Genomic DNA, 19912 nt, shown 5'->3' with positions numbered 1-19912 from the left:
AGGCCTCTTTCCTTGCTCTAACTTTTGATTATATAGTATTCTTTGAGTATCTTAGGAGCTTCTGCTTTATACATCTTACCCGCCATCTTGCAAAGCCATTTCCAAGGAGGTATAACTTGTTGATGGTCACTAGCAATTTAGCATTTCACTGTTAGCTTGACTTGGTACCTGCTGATCTTGTTCATTTTCCTTTTGCAGTTGCACTCCTGGCTTATTTAGTTAGAAAGAATGCTGGGATTGTGGGATTTCGATGGAGTGCGGGCGTGAAGGGTAGAATATTACTGTATGCAAATGACTTCCCACTTGCAGTTGATACCCAGGCAGCTGAATGTTTCAGGAATTTGCAAGCATCTTGGCTTTAAATAAACTGGTTGAGATCAATGCTGTTCAAAGACCGTTAGTAGTATTTAGACTACATACATGTGCTCCAACTTGAAGTTCATACTGAATAGTTCCATTCACTGCAATTCGAGGTGGTGAGAACCAAGACGACAATATGGTGTAAATTGCTGCTTCAGATGGAGACTGCTAAACTCTAGAAAATTATTTACTTACCCCATTCATACTCCCTGGATGCCCTTTTTATTTTATTTGTTTTGTGGAGAAGGAGCTTTGAAGAGTCCAAATTTTGTAGTTAGACTGCCCCTATGCCCCAGTTGAGGAACAATCAGTCAAACTAGATAGACTGGATCTGAGGACCGAAACATACTTTCATATTTTGATGGCTAGTTCCAACTATACATTCCTCACCTTTAGAGTAATCCCATGCTGGATCCTGAGATTACTTAGTAGTGTTCTTGCATGCCAGCACATTCTGCCTTGTGGGTCTGCAGTGACTCCGCACCACCCAGACTTCACAGCTGAACCTGAAAAAGGCCACCCCTGCCTACTGATGTATGTTCCTTGCTTTCTATGGCTTTTGACACGGATTCAAGCATCACTTCCTCTGTCAGTCTTTTTACTATTTCACCAATCTTTCATTGTGTTCAAGGACTGATTGCCCCACCGAAAATGACAGGATCAAAGCTCTAAAACAACACTAGATGCAGTTGCCGGTCACTGTTCTGCACAAGGCCTTCCTCTGGCGCTTGGGTTTAGCACACAACTCTAAATTGTGTGGCAAATGTGCCATCATGCACATGAAGGCCCTCTGAAATCAGCAGGTGAAACTCTGAGTTACTGAGCACAAGAGGTTGTAGTCTGCTCAAAGTTGTGGGCCTCGTCTGGTTCTCCAGGCAGTTCCAGCAGGAAGTCTACTTCCTGTTGGAAGGCATTCAGTTAGTCAAATGTAAACATAAGCATAAAAAGATGATAAGGTGTCAAGACAGTCAATAAAATGCAAACTGGTTCCACAGCTATTTTCGGCACTGCCAAGTTAGAGACCTTAAACAAGGCTCTGCTGCAGATACAGTGCACTGCTGTCTCTGGTGGGCCTTTTAAGGAGCCTCTTGGGTCTCCAGTCTCACTACCGCCATCTCAGTTTGCCCCCCTGAACCCATTACCTAGCCCACACTTACTATGGTACAAATCTCTACACCGGCTCCTCGGTCCAGACTGGTCTTTTCCTTACTGGCATCAGTAGAAGAATCTGTTCAGATGCCAATGATCTGACTCAGAACTGATGTCTACTCTGTTATGACCAGTGTCACCTGTGAAATCACAGGAGTGCAACCTGATTCTCAACTGGGACCTCTGCCTGGACACCGTTATCAGCAGTGGATCCACACACTCTTTGGCCCTGACTCTGAACCAACCCAAGATAGACCATGTGTGCCTCAGGATACTGAGAATGAGGAAGGGGACAGATTGCTCCCCTGTACTAAAGTGATGAAGCGCCACAGTTTTACTTACAGAACACCAGTGGACTAGATACATCCCCCAAAACAGAGTTGAATTCACCACTGAGGAAAGTCCTTTGTTCGCAGGTTCATAGCACTTGCTATGGGCTAGAACAAACATGATTGACTGTTTCGGCAGAGATGTTAGCCTTAGCTTTCTCCTTAGAAAGCACACCTGGATGAGCTCATCTGGGATTTCTGGTGCCATCCAAGAGTCTTTTATGGATTCCCTTTGATGGCTCCAGGCTATTTGGGTAGAGGGCTGATTTGGCACTGTAATCGTTTAAAGACGATTAGACTGCAGCACAGTCACTGGACTTATCCACACATCCAAACAGTGTCCTAGAAAATTAGAGGCTACTTCAGGAGACTAGCCTACAAGCAACATCAACAGTCACAGCCAGTCTTACAGCAGCTGACCCAGTCACTTCAAGACTTTCAGTATAGTATTGGCGGAAATTCTGGGACTCAGCAGTGACCTCCAGCTTCTCTTTGCTTACTGCAACAGCTTCTGGGTATTTTAATTTGGCTCTCGAGGACCCATGCTGAGAAGTAGGAGGCAAGATGTAACATTTAATCACCCGCTGGAGATCCATCAAGTCAGACAGATGGCTTTTACAAATATTTCATTGCTCTACCTCTTCTTCCAAAGTGCATTTTGGTGTGGGTGAATATAGGGTGGGAGCAGAACACTCTGAAGTGATGGAGGAGCTCACTCTTCAATGGTGCAATCGAGTGGCTACTGAATTTGGAGAGGGGTGGGGGATGTTCCTCCTGCTACTTTCTCAGGCCTAGTGTAGACCTTCTCCCATTGAATAGGTCTCTGCTAAAGAACAAATTCAAGATGCTTATGCTTGTCCAGATTCTTTCAGATCTAGAACCAGGATCTTGGAGGGCGTCCTTGGACTTTCAGAACGCATATGTCAAGATACCCATACTGCGGTTCCACTGTTGTGTATGATTCAAGGTGGGCCCAGACCACATTCATTTATGATGTTCCTCTTGGATATTAGCTTGTCTCCCCGGGTGGTCACAAAAGGGATGGCGGTGGTCCTTTACCCGTCTTTAGTGGTTGTCCTACATGCATTTCTGTACCTCCGCAGCTGGCTGACAAAGGTGAGTTCACGAAGGCCATTCTGCACGACCTCCAGACTACAGTAGCACTCATAATGTTAATAGAATTCACTGTCAAGGACCCAATGTCACACCTAAGCCCTATGAAAAGTATCCCATTTATTGAGGCTAGCCTTGACACACACACATGTTCAAGGGTGTTTCTCTGCTGCAGAAAGCTTGAGGCATCGAGTATATAATCCCAAAGTATCCGAACGTCCTGGAGCTCGGTAGGACTGGCTCTGAAGCTTTTTGGTTTTGTTGGTCTCATATACCAGACTGGTGGCACATGTGGGCGCTGCACTGGTCATGTGGGAGCAGTGAAGATCAGATGTCAGATTAAGCTTCTTATCACCCTATAGCCTCAAGTGACCCTTTTGACCCTGATAGCCTTCCTGCTGTCCATCGAAAGAAATCTGATACACGCCCTTGTGGACAATACAACCACCATGTGCCTGGAGGCTGTACAACTGTGGAGGTTGCTTGACCGGCAAAACAGCTTTATGGTTGCCAACCATCTAACTGGGCCCCTCGATACCAGGGTTGAAGAATTGAGCCAGCAGCGCCTGGCAGCCACAAGTGAAGTCTCATTCCCAAAGTGGTGCAGGACACCTGTCAGTTGGGAAACCAACAAGCTAGGCCTACTCCCTACAGTTGAGCTCGCAGTGTTTCAAATTGTGTGTGCCAGAGTTTACATTAAAACAGACTCTAAGAGACCTGTTCCATCTCGAATAGGTCAAAAGGCTCCCTTTACACTCTTGACTCTGAAAGCAATCTTCCTTATTGCTGTCACGTCTGCACGCTTCATGAATGAAATAGAGGCACTGTCCTGTCTGTTAGCCACCCTACACCATTTTCCCCCAAAATATATTGCTCTTGTGAATCCTACAATATTTCCTCCGTGCGTTGACAACTTTTCACAAGGGCCATTAATCACTCTGCTGGAGGTCTTTGCTTAGCCTCAGCCTCATCAGAGAACGGTAGGCTTTATCATTTTGACCCCAAGAGAGCTTAGTTTTTAAATCAAGCGCACATATTATTTTTAGGTGGATAATCCGCTTTTTGTGCGATTGTTTTTTTTTTTTTTTCTTTTTTTTTTCATGTGTTGGCAAAGGAGGCAGACAATGCAAAGGAGTATCCTGTCCAGGTATCCATCAAACTCCTCAGTGCACTGACCAGAAGCAGCTTTCTGAAGGCATGCAGGCTCATTCTACTAGAGCTGCTATATGACTTAGTGAAAGAGGGGGGGGTTATTCTAGGCTTCTGCCAGGCCTGTAACATGGACACTGGTGCATACGTTAATATAACACTACTGCCTTGACAACCAGGCCCTGAGGGGAGATCAATGCGAATGCCCAATTGTGCAGGACTTTTTGATCTGACTCCACTCCCCAGAACACCCACCTTTGGAAGGTACTTTTGTGCTATCTACTCTAAAGATGAGGAATCGGCAGTTGTAAGTATCCATTAGAAGAATAAGTTAAGTACCTCTGGTAATGCTCTTTCTGCTGGATATGTTGTAAAACCAAAGAATACAGGGGACTTTGAATGAACAAATTGGTCTTTGGGGCCAGGCAGACAAGTCAGTTTTTCAGTTTTTTACTAATCAAATTGAGGATGACCTAATGTTGTGATTTTTTTTTTTTTTTTAATTTATTTTATTTATTTAAGGATTTAATTTGTTTACTGGGACATTTTGTGATCATTATCCTACTCCGTTTTTTTCTGAACTGTATTGCAATAACAGTTGTATGACCAGCCTTGATGGGTACCCTAATTCTGTAATATGTCCTTGACAAGGAGAATTTACCTCTTTTTGCCTGTTTGATATGCAAAATCCGTTATAAAGCTGGGTCCTTTTTCCCAGTCTCCACAAACCAGTAATTTACCTTCCTGCCCTATCAAGAGATTATCCTTTAGTTTCCCATATGTTAATAAAATGTGTTTATGGCAAATAAAGATAATCTGCTAGTTGACCTTGGAAGACTGTGCAAAGAGGGTGGGAGCTGCAAAACATCAACAGTGGGGTTGTACATTTTAGGGGTGCTTTTTTTGCTCCAGATTCTTACCCAATTGTTTGTAATCCGCATTCACATTGAATTATGTAATTTGAGCATTTTTCTTCCAGGAATTTGATTTAGGTCTGACCCTTATGCTTTAGGGGAATGGCTAGTTGTTTATTGTAAGAGTCACAGTGTTTATGTAGAAACTTTAACTGCTAAAATCACCTAATTCCGATTAGAACCCATTAGTCTTCTGTGTCAACATTGTACCCTAAGAGCTAATAGAAGTATAATTGGTTTGGAAATTAATTTTTAATTTTCCTCTTCTCTTCTATTCAGAGAATCAGTATCTTCAGTCTTCCAGATAATGCTGTTGTGCACCATAACAGTACTTGTGGTGATGGAAGTGTGTCGTCTCCCATTTTGGCGGTTACATTTGGAGAGCAACACATTCTGAGCTTGCACTTCAATAAAACTGCGACTGAGTATTTCGTTGTCGAGTTGAATATTGTTTTCAACCAGTCTGACAAGGCTCTTTTCCCAAATGCAACTGACAAAGGTAAATTTCCAAATACTGCTCTATCGACTTGTGAACATCTACAATTTTATATTGACATTTACTAAATTTGTCTCATTTTCTTTATATACAGAAATTATTGAAGTGTCCTCTCGGAAAACTGATATTGTTGCGCAGATCAACACAACATATAGGTGTGTCAGTGATGACCAGCTTAACATGGGGAATGCCAATGTCACTCTGCATAACATTAAGATTGAGGCGTACCTCGAAAAGAATAATTTCAGTGCTGAAGGTAATAATTGATTTTTCATAATAAGGGATGTTAGTCTAATAAAATAAAGTTCTATATGCATCCATTACAGTTGCACACCATTTAAAGTGCTTTATTATATACAAACCGGTCTCGAGGTTTTGCCCAGACCATGATAACTGAACTCATCAGGTCAGTATTCACATGTGAACAAGTCATAGCACCCAACACCACCATGAACTATCTTAATCTTATTTAAAAAAAAAAAGTGACTAGTTTGTTTTCTAGCTCACAGTAGTCTCTAGTTTATCAAACTGAAATGTTCCCTTTCTTTGCTGTTGCCAATATTTCAGAGAGAAGACTGTAGCATGTGGACATCATGAGTAGCTTTTTCTAAACATTTCCGTAGACAAAATGGAGCAGCTTGCTCAGACAGACAGTATTGCATTTGTCACTGGGCTGAAGTTTACTCTTGCAGTGCCCCTCTCAAAGCAAGCAATTTATGACCTACTAAAATGTGTTTTTTTGAAGTTTTAATGTTACTGCCAAATGGAGCTAGCTGATCCACTATGTATGGAATTCTTGTTTACCTCAGTAAATCTCATTCCACCAATCAAGGGTAACACCCTTGTCATCCCATATCTCAGTACTTTTATTTGTTTTGTTATGCTGCTGAGTGGGAGTGTTTTTTTTTAATGACCTCGTTGATACATTGAGTCCGAGCAATCTAACCTATGTGATGTTATTTGTTCACATGGTATAGATTCACATGCAGTGCACATAACTACCATTTTGTGTAAAGTATTCTTTATTTACTCATTGTAGCTAAACAGACAGGACGTACTTATTCTCCAAGAAGCTTTAGAAAATATATGCGCAGATTAACGATGCATTAATGGCATGACAGGTCTCAGACACCAGCTTCTTTCCTTTGACATGGGAATGAGCCATAATTAACAAAACTAACCTCAAGGTCCCAAGTCATTTATTTTTATTTTTTAAAACAAGAACATGCTGATTTGTATTGACTGCCATACTGAATGCTAAACCAGAAAAACAAAGTAGATTCTTAGACCTAGCATTATTACTAGAAGAAAGAGCAGTATCAACATTTTGATTATCAGAAAGAGCCCATCACTCGGGTGTTGGCCAGGGGAGGTGAAAGGTTGATCTACAAGTGGGTGTTCATCATTAAATAGTGCAGAAAAGAGACCTCAGGAGAATAGATTTCACCTATCTTTGGAATATATTCTTATCCATTTTTGAAGGCATACTCCTGCAGGTGGATAGAAACATGTCAGAGTTTACACGAAGTCAGTAAACAAGCCATTCAGAGCAACATACAAACACAACTTGGATGATTAGGTTCTCCTGTGGAACGCCCTACCGTGCGATTCAAGGGAAAGCTGCAGTCTTCTGTCAGAAAATCTCTTAAAACCTGGTTATTTACCCAATAACCTGGTTTATGCCTCTTTCCATCTAGCTGTAATCTGTCTCTTGATCATTGGTAGCACCTAGATGCCTTTGGGTAGTAGAAATGCTTAATAAATCATCAAATCAATCATGGACTCATCTCAACGCCTAAAACTAATGATTATCTTATGCGTTTCAACAGAGTTTAAACTCCAGTATGGAGATTATCTTGTAGATTGTTAAGGCTTTAATGATAGGTTTCATTTTCTGAATTAGCACCTGATTACACTGTAGTGAAACTGTATGGAATCTCAACAAACTAAGATTATTAAAATAAATATATACAGTTCTTCATCCACAAAGATTGTATGCCAATCTGATAAACAGCCACATGTTTGAAACCCAGTAAAGAGGTTGTAAATAATATTGAGTCCAGAATATTATTACAAATTATTTTGTTTTTCCCCCAAGTCTTCTGTTTAGATTTCAGGCTAGATTTGTTAATTATGCATTACTTATCAATTTTTCTTTTCTCTTCTACTTCTTCCTCACCCCTGTTTACATAGTTCCTAATGCTGAATGTTTTTTTGGGGATAGCTTGCTTTATAAGCCAATAAAGAAGTATTGCATGCATATCTTGTTGAAGGCCACAAGCCCTGTGAACAGACTCCATGCTTTAGATTGTTTTTCTGCCATTGGTTCTGTCAGTGCATGCTTCTTCTATGGTTTTCCATTTCTGGTAGGAATGATTTGTTTTCCTTTGGGGAAGATTATTGGGGCTTTTTCTTTTTATCTGATGCTAGCACACAGTTAGGTGGTATGAGTCACTTATTTGGCTTGAGTTAAGGGACGAGAGACAGCCAATGTAATATTCTTGGTCTCTGGGAACTGGCTTCTTTCTGATTGATCCTTCTACCTGCAGATTCCTCAGCTGTAGTATAATCCCAGATGTTAGAATGGATCCAGAAACTTTAATTACTCCAGTATTGGAACTTTCATAGATTAACATGCTTGAATACTTCCCCATCGTCAAGATGGAAGTCCCCAGTGGAATGAATAAAATATCCCTAAATGTATACCTACATCACATGTACTAGGCCTTAGTTTAGCAACCTTTCACAGTCATTTGGAAACATAGACCCATACTCAACCAATCACACTGCCCCACCCCATAGAAGGGCCTGTGAGCAACTGCCTTCCCTCAGATTTTTCACTGCACGTCGTGCTGAGGAGTCTCTTTTGAGCTCTGCTCAAAATGTATTCTCTCAGAAGCTTATTCCCTAGAATTTGAAGTTTCTTTTCTTCTTTGGTGCTTCAAACTGGTTGCCATGTCAGACACCAAGAAAGGGCCTTCTTAGATCCCGTGCCTCCTGTCTGAAGACAAGATTATATGTGGATGATCCTCATGAAGATTGCATTTACTGCTTATACCCAATTCATAAGACCAAGGACTGCAAAATATGTAAAATGTTTTCTACAATGACTTTAAAGGACAGAGGGTAGTCTTCTTTTGTGGCTTCAGAAAGGTAAGGCTGGCCATTCAGCCTCTGACGAGGACAGTTCTTCTTCCTTTATCTCGGTTTCAAAAACACCTGTCAAGGAAAAATGAAGGCTCAGATATTCAGGAATCACCTAAAAAGTTTTTTTTTTAAATTCATCTGAGGGCTCTTCAAAAATCCGCAGCCCTGTAGAGCAAAAGCAGACTGGCATCCAAAAAAGGTCAGATTCCCTAAAAGATCCTTCAAAAAGACTATTTCTGAGCCATCTACGCCGCCTCTGAAAATCAAACAAAAATTAAAGAAGCCAGGATCTGCACCGTCTGTGGCACCATCGTCGACTGTGTTCTGGTCGATGACTATAGTAGATGTCACTGATGATACAGTCACTATTTCAGTGGCGGCCTCAGGATCCTTGTCGACTGCGCTTTTGTCCTCGTCGACGGGGCGACTCAAATGTCACCAGGACTCTACTCGTCGATGACCCTCCCTTTTGCTGTTGATCTCACGTCAACGGTACTTTCATCGACGATGCTTCCGACGACGCCTCTGTCAAAGACACCCTCGTCTGTGGTATTTTCGTCGTCGATGCTCCGGTCGACGCTTTCAGCGGCTCCTTTCTCGTCGACACCACCGACGACAGCAGATCTTCTATCGTCGACGGTCAAGATGGGGCCTACAAAAAGGCAAAGACCATTTTTATTGCCTTTTTAGTAGTTGTCGGAGCATAGTCCACTCAAAAGGATATCCAAATCTCATTTAACACCATATGTAACATCACCAAGTAAGGTGTCAAGACTTTTACCATCACGCTTTTTGGATAGTGATGATTCAGATGAGGACGGAGTATATGGTGTAGCTAGGAGCCCATCACAATTGCATGTAAAATGCCAGGAATATTCGGACGATGACTCTTATTATGACCAGCACTACTGCGATCCAATCCCTCATCAACACCATCAGGGAATGAAATGCTTACCCTGTGGTCTGGTTTCTGACCTGCAAGGCATGCTAGCAGATTATAAAGAATGCTTCCGTTCACAGCCTGCAGTAGTTCCCAAGCCAGTGGCTACGACACCAAGTACTCCGATGCTCCTGCAAGTTCCTCCTACCACTCTGCAGGTTTCTCCGCAGGATCCGCAAGCCCATGCTTCGTCAGATGATGAGGATGGGGAAGTACTTTCAGCACAGGATGGATGGGATGATTATGTGTTGCCAATGCCTGCCTCCTCCCCAGAGCCAGCTTCTGTTGAGTCCCCTCCAGAGGATATTGGTACTTTCCATAACTTATTGGAGAAAGCGGCTGCACGATTTGAACTGTAAATGCCAACGAAACAGCAAGATTGTTTCTTTTATGACTTTAAGGAGCCCCATAGGAAGGTTATCAGGGCTATCCCTATTATAGACATTGTGTGTAATCAGGATTTGAATATAATGCATAACCCTGTTACGGTGCCAGCATTCTTGCCTAAGCTGGATAAAAAGTACAAGGCAACGGATGATGCTCCTGCCTGCCTGTCAGGGCATCCTAAGCTGGATTCTGTGATTTCCCAAGCGGCACAAAGGCTTTCGAGGAACCCTTCTGCACCTCTGACCGCGCCTCCGGATAAAGATGGTAGGCGCCTTAATAACATTTGGAAAAGGTTCTCCATGTCTGCCATTGTGGTGCGTGCAGCAAACTCCTTGGCGCTCCTGGGAAGGTACGATAGGCAGCTATGGTCGGGCATCACTCACTCGTTGGTTGACCTTCAAGACTCTAGCAAGGCTGAAGCAAGCGCAATTCTACTGGAGGGACAGCGCACATCCTCAGAAGTAATAGATTGTGCGTTATGCATTGCTGCTATGGGTTTTCGGCTTCTGGCTGGATCAGCTGTATAAAGGAACAAAGGATGGCTTAAGGCCACCAACTTTCGGCCTGAAGTCCAAACTAAGATTCTGGACCTTCCTTGCGATGGAGAAGCCCTTTTCGGCAAACATGCTGGCTCCGCCCTCCAGGCAATCAAGGCAGACAGATACTGCTAGATCGTTGGGTTCCCCGCAATATAAGCGAACACCCTTTCGAGGTGCCGGAGGTAGAGGGCAGTCTTACTTTTGTGTAGGTTACCAGCCATACATCTTATTCTTCTAACTTCCTATCCTCCAGACCCCAGTATCACCAAAGACAACCACCAGCAGCGGCATATAGCAGGCCTCCTCACAGAGGAAAGTCAGAGAGGCAAGCCAAAAGATCCCTCCCGCAGGCAATGACAAGCTCCAAAGACCGGCTACCTGTCCTTCCTCCCTAAAGCACCACCTTCAGCATTGGCGTCAGAAAACCAACGACAAGTGGGTCTTAGACATAATAAATTAAGTTCATCTTCTAGAATTTGCATGTATGCCCCTGTGGATACCTCCCTCCCAAGTGCGCCAAACACGTCTCCATCTTCTCATCCTAGAAACGAAGGTAATATTATCCAAAGGAGCGATTGTATTGGTGCCCCATTCACAAAAGGGAAAGGGTTTCTATTCTCGCTTCTTCATAATTGGAAAAAAATCTCATCTATGGAGACCCATCCTGGATCTAAGGTAGCTGAACAAGAATCTGAAAAAACAGTCCTTCCGCATGGTGACATTGAGGCACGTCTTGCAGCTTCTCAACAGAGCAGACTACATGGCTTCCTTAGACCTGCAGGATGCCTACTTCCACATACCCATTCACCTGAAACACAGGAAGTTCCTATGATTTATGGTAGCCGGCCGGCACTTTCAATTAAAGGTGCTACCTTTGGGGCTCAAGACCACCCCCCAAATTTTTACTGAGTGTCTACCCCTGTTGCAGCATATCTACAGCGCATGCGACATCAAATATTTCCATACCTCGATGACTGGTTAGTGAAAGCCTCAGACATCCAGTCACTACACCTTTCTCTCAGGGCAGCCTTACGACTTTTCAGACATTTTGGCCTCACTCTCAACCGAGAAAAGTCCCAGCTTCAGCCAACCATGAGAATAGTTTTCCTGGGCGCCATACTGGATATGGTCCAAACAAAAGCTTATTCAGCAGTGGACAGACAACTCAAGCTCGTCATGCTAGCAGGAACAATACAGCAAAGAAAGTCTTTCAGTTCGACACTACAAATCATTACTGGGGATGATGTCGTCGTGTATAAATCTTATTCCCCACTGTCGTCTTCATATGCGTCCACTCCACAAGGAGCTCGACAAGCAATGGAAGCAGACACAAGGCTCTTTTGAGGACACAATTCATGTAACACCATGGATGTCCGCTTCCCTCGATTGGTGGATAACACCCAGGAACATTTTCAGGGGCCTAGGCTTCTTAACCCTGGTCCCTCCGCTGACCATCACAACGGACGCTTCAGTGGAGGGATGGGGGTGCATGTCTGCAAGATCTCCAAGTGAGTAGCAAGTGGCCCCTTCTCACACTACTCTTCACATCAACCTCCTCAAGCTCAGAGCAGTGTACTTGGCTCTGGAGGCCTTCCTTCCAAGAATCCAAGGCTCTTCAGTGCTTATCCAAACGGACAATACGACCACCATGCACTACATCAACAAGCAAGGGGGGGGGAGGGGGGTCTCAGTCCCATCTGCTATCCAACGAAGCGCAGACCATTTGGACCTGGTGCATTCAGCACTCGGTGCACATAATGGCAGAGCACGTCCCAGGAGTACACAACACCACTGCAGATTCGGTGGGCAGACTAAGTACATCTCCCCACGAATGGGAATTGAATCAGGAGACGCTCGATGCAATAGTCCTCAGATGGGGAAAGCCAAATCTGGACCTGTTTGCGACGTCCCGGAACACAAACTGCCGATTTTATGCAAGCTGGCAAAACCAACTAGGATCGTGGGGAAATGCCTTTTCGATAGTATGGTCTAGGATTTAATGCCTACGCTTTCTCCCCTGATACCTGTATTCCCACAAGTGATCAGCAAAATCAAATCGGAGCTTTGTCAAATACTCCGAATTGCTCCAGCCTTGCCATGTCAACCGTGGTACATGGAGCTACTGTTGCTGTCGTCATGTTGACCCATCAAGATAACACTGATTCAGGAGCCATTAACCATCAATCAGAGATCCCAGGTGTCTCAACTTATTTGCATGGCTCCTGAATTCAATGAGTTTGGCCACTTAGATATTCCAAACGACTGCAAGAACATTCTGGCTAAAGCATGTGCAGATACCACAAGTAAAACATACCAATTAAAGTTGAAACGCTTGTGGTGTGTCTACAAGAACATTCACCCTCTTTCTTCCACTCCGGAGCAAATCTTACCTTACCTACTTCATCTAGCACACTCCGGTCTTGCTCATGTGTCCATCAAGATTCACTTGGCAGCCATTTCTAGATACAGAGGAATATCTAAAGAGTCATTCCTCTGGTCTCATAGACTTATAAAACAATGTATGAGGGGTCTTTTTCGGTCTTTTCCTCCAGTTAAAGACCCACCTCAAGCTTGGCAACTAAATACAGTCTTGGGCCAGCTGATGAAGGATCCATTTGAACCAATCCATAAAGCAGACATCAGATACCTCACATGGAAAGTAGCGCTCCTCTTAGCTCTAAACTGTTCGCAGAGTCAGCGGAATACAAGCATTTACCATCCAACAACCTTTTCTACAATTTACTGAGGATGTAGTTATCCTGCATACCAACCCTAAGTTTATCACTAAGGGTCCATCAGAGTTTCATATTAATGAGCCAGTGGTGCTGAAGTCTTTCTTTCCACAACCTCAAACTGGAGCAGAAAGAGTGCTTCATTCTCTCGACTTGAAAGGATGTCTCAAGTTCTACTTACAAAGAACGAAGCCAATCAGGAAATCAAACCAACTTTTTGTAGCCTTCAGTGCACCCAGAAGAGAGAGCATCCTGTCACTAAGCAGACCATTTCCAAATGGATCTCGAGCGCAATTGCCTTTTGCCATCAAAAGGCTGGTCGACCTTTGGGTGTGAGAGTGCGTGCACATTCAACTAGAGCAGTTTCCACATCTTGCGGACTGTTCTCAGGCTTGTCCCTAATTGACATCTGCCGAGCGGCAACGTGGAGAACGACACATGCTTTTACAAAGCATTATTGTTTGGATGCTGAGGTGCTCCGGGATGCAGCAGTGAGCCAAGCAGTCCTTAGGCATTTGTTCCAATTAAGATGATCTATTTCTCTATTTCCACCATCTGCTTCTACTGTTTAATACCACATTTTCTGTGTAATATTCAGTTTCTGTGTATAATATACGTTGGGGTGTGTGTGTGTGTGTGTGTGTCTATATATATTCTCCAAAGTTCGTTCCTTTACCAAAAGGAAAATGCTAAAGTCACTCGATGTCACTAAAGAAAATATTTATTTATTTATGCGATTCGGGAGACAAGGCTCCCTTGTTCACGGGGTTTTCTATGGGGCGGGGAAGTGTGATTAGTTGAGTTTTTTGAGTTTGGATCTATTTTACAAAATGACTGATAGGTTGAAAAACTAAGGCCTTATACATGGTATACATTTAGGCAAATCTTATACATTCCAGCGGGGACTCCCATCTCGACGACGGGGAAGTATTCAAGAATGTGAACCCATGAAAGTTTCAATACTGGAGAACTACCCTTACATGTAAGTAACTTATTCCAACTCTTGCATCACAAGTAGGGGATTCTGGCTCTGTAATGACACTGAAAGTTTCAGATCACACCATCAAAGCTGTATAGCGCACACCCCGGTCCAACAATGTCAGTTCCTTTTTTCCATGCCTGTGAGGCGGATCTGAAGCTTGCTCTCTGTGAGTTTTTCCTCACTGAAATTTAACTTGGTGCAGCACATTATTGTCTCCAAAGCGTTCAGGCTTTTAAGCCTTGTAGGGTCTGCGAGGGGCAAATGTCCATCATGGGCCCACACTCCATATGTCTGTGGTGCCCGCGGTTGGACCATGAGTCACACTCCTGCAAATTGGTGTTGGATGCATACAAACATACAATCTAGAAAAGAGAGCCCAAACTGGTTATGGGCTGGGCCTGTGAGGACAAGCGGAATTGTCAATGATCAAGACCCTGTTTCAGGTCTCCTTCCACTGAATTTTCTCAGATACTAAGAGGAAGAAGCATAGAAAGCACAAATGTTCTGTAAGAGGAGGCTCCCAATTGACCCTGAACTCCCACAGGATCTTCTTCAGAGCTGGAGTTGGTAAAGGTGGAGCCATCTGAACCCGCTCAAGGCAGCTCCATGCCTCTATCCCAGCTAGACCTGACCTGTGAGCAGACACCACTGGAGCACAAAGTGAAGTTTGCACTGGCACAAAGTGTAGCAGTCACCTACCCCAGACAGACTGCAAGGCACACAGAGCAGTAAGAGCAGAAAAATGCCCACTTTCTAAAACTTCGAGGGCAACTGTCTGTCCAAAACCTCAGCCACTTTACAGAATGTAAAAACAGAACCTCTGGGGTTGATGGGCCGGCATAAAATTCCATGACCAGCTGCTGATTAAAAGCTGACGATTGTCACCACTGCGCAGGTCAGAACCGATGCATGCCCCTTGGACGCCGACGCAGTCTGTTCGATGAAAGAGCATTCAAAGCCTTCGCGGCCCGATGCCGATGCATTCTTCTTCACAGAGCTCGACACTGGACCCGACTGCGTGGAAAATATTGCTCTATCTCTTTCGCATTTGCTCCTCGATGTCGACTCTTGCTCCATGCAAGGTACTTCTTCAGTAGACCCTGCGTAATTTGTATAGAAGGCCTACCCTTCATTGCAGTTGGCCTGAACTTTGGATTTGCACTGGTCCATTGCGGCCTCAAGTAACCTTCTGACTGCTAGCAACTTCGAAGTACTATTTTGAGTTTATTCTTTGAAAATGAATTTCTTGACTTCAAAAAGTGGCATTTCTAAAATAGTAACATTAAATCCTGCTTTACCAGTAAAGAGGATTTGTTATTACAATTCTAATGACATGTAACATGATGTAGATACACCTTTCTAATCAGGAATTACAGTGTAAAAGTATATTAGGGAATTCTGAAATGCTGGCTTACGAGAGGAGTAGGAGTTTTTCCCTACCAGGACATGTAAAGCTTAAAAGTACATCTTGACTTTTAATTACATAGCACCCTGCCCTATGGGCTACCTAGGGCCTACCAGAGGGGTGACATGTGTAATAAAAGGGGAGTTTAAGGCTTGGCAAGGAGCTTCCAATGGCAAGTCGATGTGACAGTGAAACTTAGGTCACGGGTTCTGCAATGGCAGGCCTGAGACACGTTTAAAGGGCTAATTAAGTGGGTGGCACAATCGGTGCTGCATGCCCTCTAGTAGCATTGAATTTACAGGCCCTGTGTATATGGTATACCACTTTACAAGGGACTTACGAGTACATTAAATATGCCAGTTGTGGCTACACCAATGTTACCATGTTTAGGGGAGAAGCAAATGCACTTTAGCATTGTTCTGCAGTGGTAAAGTGCTCAGTCTTAAGACCAACAAAAAGATGCAGCAAAAACAGGTGGTGAAGGGCAAAAAAAGTATTGGGAAAGACCACTTTAAAGCTGTGTGAGGTCGAACGCATGTCCCAATCCCATTCCAGCACCCCCCCGCCCGAAATCCATACCCTGTAGGTAAATTGACCAACAGCTTTTTAGATTTTTGTCCCCCCATTTGCATGAGCCACCTGAGGGGCCTGTGGTCAGTCTGAATCAGGAAGTGAGTGCCAAATAGATATGGCCTAAAATTCTTCAGGGCTCAGACCACAGCAAAATCTTCTTTCTGTAGCACTCCACCTCTGTTCACGTGGAAGTAACCTCCTAGAGATGAAGGTCACAGGTTGATGCAGGCCTTCTTTATTGATCTCTGATAAAACTGCCCCTGTGCCATGCTCTGCGGTATCTGTCTGAACAATAAACTCATTGGAGAAGTCTGGGGCTTTGAGCACAGGGACTGTGCACATGGCTTGCTTCAGGGAGTCAGATGCTTTTTGGCATGCCTTTGTCCAAATCACATTTCTGGGATGCTCCCTAAAAGTCAGCTCAGTCAAGGGGGCATCAGTGGTACCATAACCCTTGACAAACCGCCTATAGTACCAAGTGTGAGGCCCAATGCTCTAACCTCATTCTGGGTTTTATTTTGGGGTGGGTGGGGGGAGTGGGGGGGGGGGGGGGTTGCAGGCGGGGGGCAGGCCATGATAGTTTGTCTTGACCTGGAGGGGCTGCACCATACTCCTGCCTGCCAGGTGTTCCAAATAGACCACAGACTCATGCCCTATCTGGCGCTTACTGGCCTTGATTGTCAGTCCTGCCTGTTGCAAGGCCTGAAGCACTTCCCTGAGGTGAAAAAGGTGGTCCTCCCAGCTGCTACTGAAGACAGCTATGTCATCCAGGGAGGCAGCTGAGAAGGCCTCCAACCCAGTAAGTACCTGGTTCACCAACCTCTGGAAGGTGGCAGGAGCGTTCTGTAATCCAAAGGGCATCGCCCTAAACTGATAGTCTTACGGAGTGGAGAAGACTAAGCTCTCCTTGGCTCCTTCTTTCAGGGTGATCTGCCAGTACCCTGATGTAAGATCAAGGAACTTAAGAACTGGGCAGCCCCTAACTTTTCAATAAGCTCATCCACCCGGGGGATGGGGTGGGCATCAGTCTTAGTCACAGAGTTTAGCCCTCTGTAATCTGCACAGAACCTCAGTTCAGGTGTAGTGCATGGTGGGGCAGCTTTTGGTACCAGAACCATCTTGACGACTTAACAATGATGCCGGCCCGCTCCTTATCCAACAACTTGTAAAACGTATTCTTGACAGGGAGGTTGTACCCTGTGCCCATTTCATGGGTACACAGATGGGAATTCACTGGAGTAAAAGAGAAAAGAGAGGAGTACTATTTCAACCCTAGGCGACAGTCCCTCTGCTGTTCAGGAGTCAGAGTGGGGGAAAGTATTACTCCTTCCACAGACTCCTCCTTCTCCTTGGCGGCCAAGAGGTCAGGGAGAGGTTCACTTTCCTCCTCTGTTCCATCTGTCACCAACAGCAGGTAGCTCACTTCCGAAGACCATCATGTGGCTCACAACATCCCTGGGGAATTTTCCTGGGAGCTTGCTCCCATCCCTCCCTCACCAAACTGAGAGGTCCTCTGACAGCATGCCCGTATAGCAGCTCAGAGGGGATGAAACCTGCTCTCTTCTGCGACACCTCCCTGTTGACAAATAAGCAGGGCAAGAGGATATCCCACTTTTTCCTCCGGCAGACTTCTGATGAGGCCTTTCAATAAACCCAGTTGGCTTGAGGGTAGTAAGTGGTGTAGAATTTGAAAGTTACTCCACACTTTCCATATGGACTGCATAGCTCTCTCTCTATATAAATACCTTGGGGAAACGCACTCGGTTAGAAATCCCCATCAGGGCCTACTTAATTGCAGGTGCAGTGGTGGTCCTCAGATTGATGGCCTCTAGGTACCGAGTGGTATGATCCGCCAGAACCAGGATAAACCTGTTGTCTTAAGCAGTCTGGGGGTCTATAGGCCCAACAATGTTGATGCTCACCCTCTCAAACGGGGTACTAATGACCGGTAAGAGAGTAAGGGGGCGGCTTTTTGCCTATGCCCTATCTTCCCACTGGCCTAGCAGGTCACTCAGGTCCTATAGAATGCATCCGAGGAAGTCTTGATCTTAGGCCAATAAAAGTAAGGGGGGGAGGGGGACCAGCCTTGCAAAGGTCTTGGCCACAGTGTTTGCCAGGGGAATCTCGTGAGCCAGCTCCTGTAGGAAGGCTCGGTAGCATTGGGGTGCCACCAGGGCCCTTATTGTCCCATGCACAGGAGCCTTGGGCTAACTGTAACAGCAAGTGTAGGCAGATCACCAGGGGTAGCAATGCCCTCCTCACTGGACTCTGGGGCAGCCACTGTGGGCGCCCCAGCCATCTCATTGGGGTATACTCCGGGGCTGGTTTCTCAGACCTTCTGCCTTTCCCCTTTTCTGCAGCTGGATGGGCCATTGTTCTAGGCTCCAGGTCTTTCCATCTCCCAAAACCCCCATTCCCCTCCCCCCCCCCCCCCCCCCCCCCCCCCCGGGCAGCCATGGACCTTGTGGTAGCACAGATCCAATCATGTAACCACAACATCACCACATGAGCCTTGAGTTTCACTTCTTTCTAGGTGGTGGACTCAAGGTCATTCTCCAACAAACAGCCCACAGTCGTGGCTGGGCTCACAGCAACCTTCAGTAGTCCTGAAACCAACCCCCCCCCCCCCCCCCCCCAACTGCAGTACTTCTCTGGGACCCTGTGAACTAAAATGGACACCAGCTGATTCCTTACCACAGTCATACTGGCACCTTTGTCCTGCAGAGCCTCAACACCTTGCCCTTTGATGGTGACCCATTGCCTGTACTTAGTAGTGTTTGATGGCACATGGATCTTAGGAACCATCTCACTGTCACCCAAGGCCATTAGGGCACCCCACTAAACTCTCCCATTAACTCGGACAAACTCCTCCCCCAGTACTATGCTAATAACCCCTGGGTTCTTATCTCCAGTGGGAGGGTGTGTTCTTTTCGGACACTTGGGGTTCCCCTTGTAGTGTTCATGCTCACTTCACTTCAGTGTGAGCCCTTGGTTGTTTTGGCCTGCTGACGTTTGTCAGGGTAGTTTTGCTTCTGGTGGCCAAATTTGGAATGAGAACACCAGACCCTTTCCTCCTTAAGTTAATTTGGTGGCATTTGGAGATCTTTCACCTGACCATCCTTTTGAGAGAAATCCACCCATGTTTGTGTAGAGAGTTTGTGACTACCCCTGAAAAGTGGCATGTACGTCTTAGGTGTCTGACTAAAATGGTCTTCATGGCAGTGTAGTTGGTCTGGTCCTCCAATTTACCTGCCCCCCCCCCCCCCCCCCCCCCCACCTGCAGAATTCTTCTGGGACCCTGTGAACTTTTAAAGCCACTTCATATGCTGCCAACCATTTATCTGTGTTATCCCCACACTGTAACTGGGCAACATATCCCTTGGGATATGAAATCTGGACTCGTGTGATGACACTGCAGGTATGCTGCCACCATTACTGTTGCTCAACCCCACTTGTAGGGCTCTGATGTCCAGCTCTCGGAGGTTGAGCTCATAGGTCAGTTTCCTTTCCTCTAGAGTCAGCCTCTTCTCTAAACTTTTTGCTCCTTCTCCAATTGCATTTCGGCCAGCTTTAAGTTTAGCTTTCTCTCCTACCTCCTGTCCTCCAGCTCCTCTGAGATCGGACTCCTTGATGAGGCAATGCTCTCTACCTTGGTGGGGCACACTCCTCTTGGCAAGTTGTTGGCCTCCTGACCTGC

The 19912-nt window shown here is 45.2% G+C and overlaps 1 protein-coding gene across 1 annotated transcript in view; it reads left to right on the top strand.

The window, feature by feature from the left end:
• The window catches only part of LAMP1 (lysosomal associated membrane protein 1), a 234159-nt gene that overhangs the window by 72293 nt on the left and 141954 nt on the right, over positions 1 to 19912 (top strand). The window contains exons 3-4 of the mRNA XM_069204673.1: positions 5294 to 5513; positions 5605 to 5766. Coding sequence (XP_069060774.1) covers positions 5294 to 5513; positions 5605 to 5766 — 382 coding nt within the window. The remainder of the gene's footprint in view (positions 1 to 5293; positions 5514 to 5604; positions 5767 to 19912) is intronic.

Source organism: Pleurodeles waltl, chromosome 8 (genome assembly GCF_031143425.1).
Source record: "Pleurodeles waltl isolate 20211129_DDA chromosome 8, aPleWal1.hap1.20221129, whole genome shotgun sequence".
In the NCBI taxonomy this organism is placed as follows: domain Eukaryota; kingdom Metazoa; phylum Chordata; class Amphibia; order Caudata; family Salamandridae; genus Pleurodeles; species Pleurodeles waltl.
Note: the sequence above shows the minus strand (reverse complement) of the source record. Positions and strands in the feature narration are given on the sequence as shown.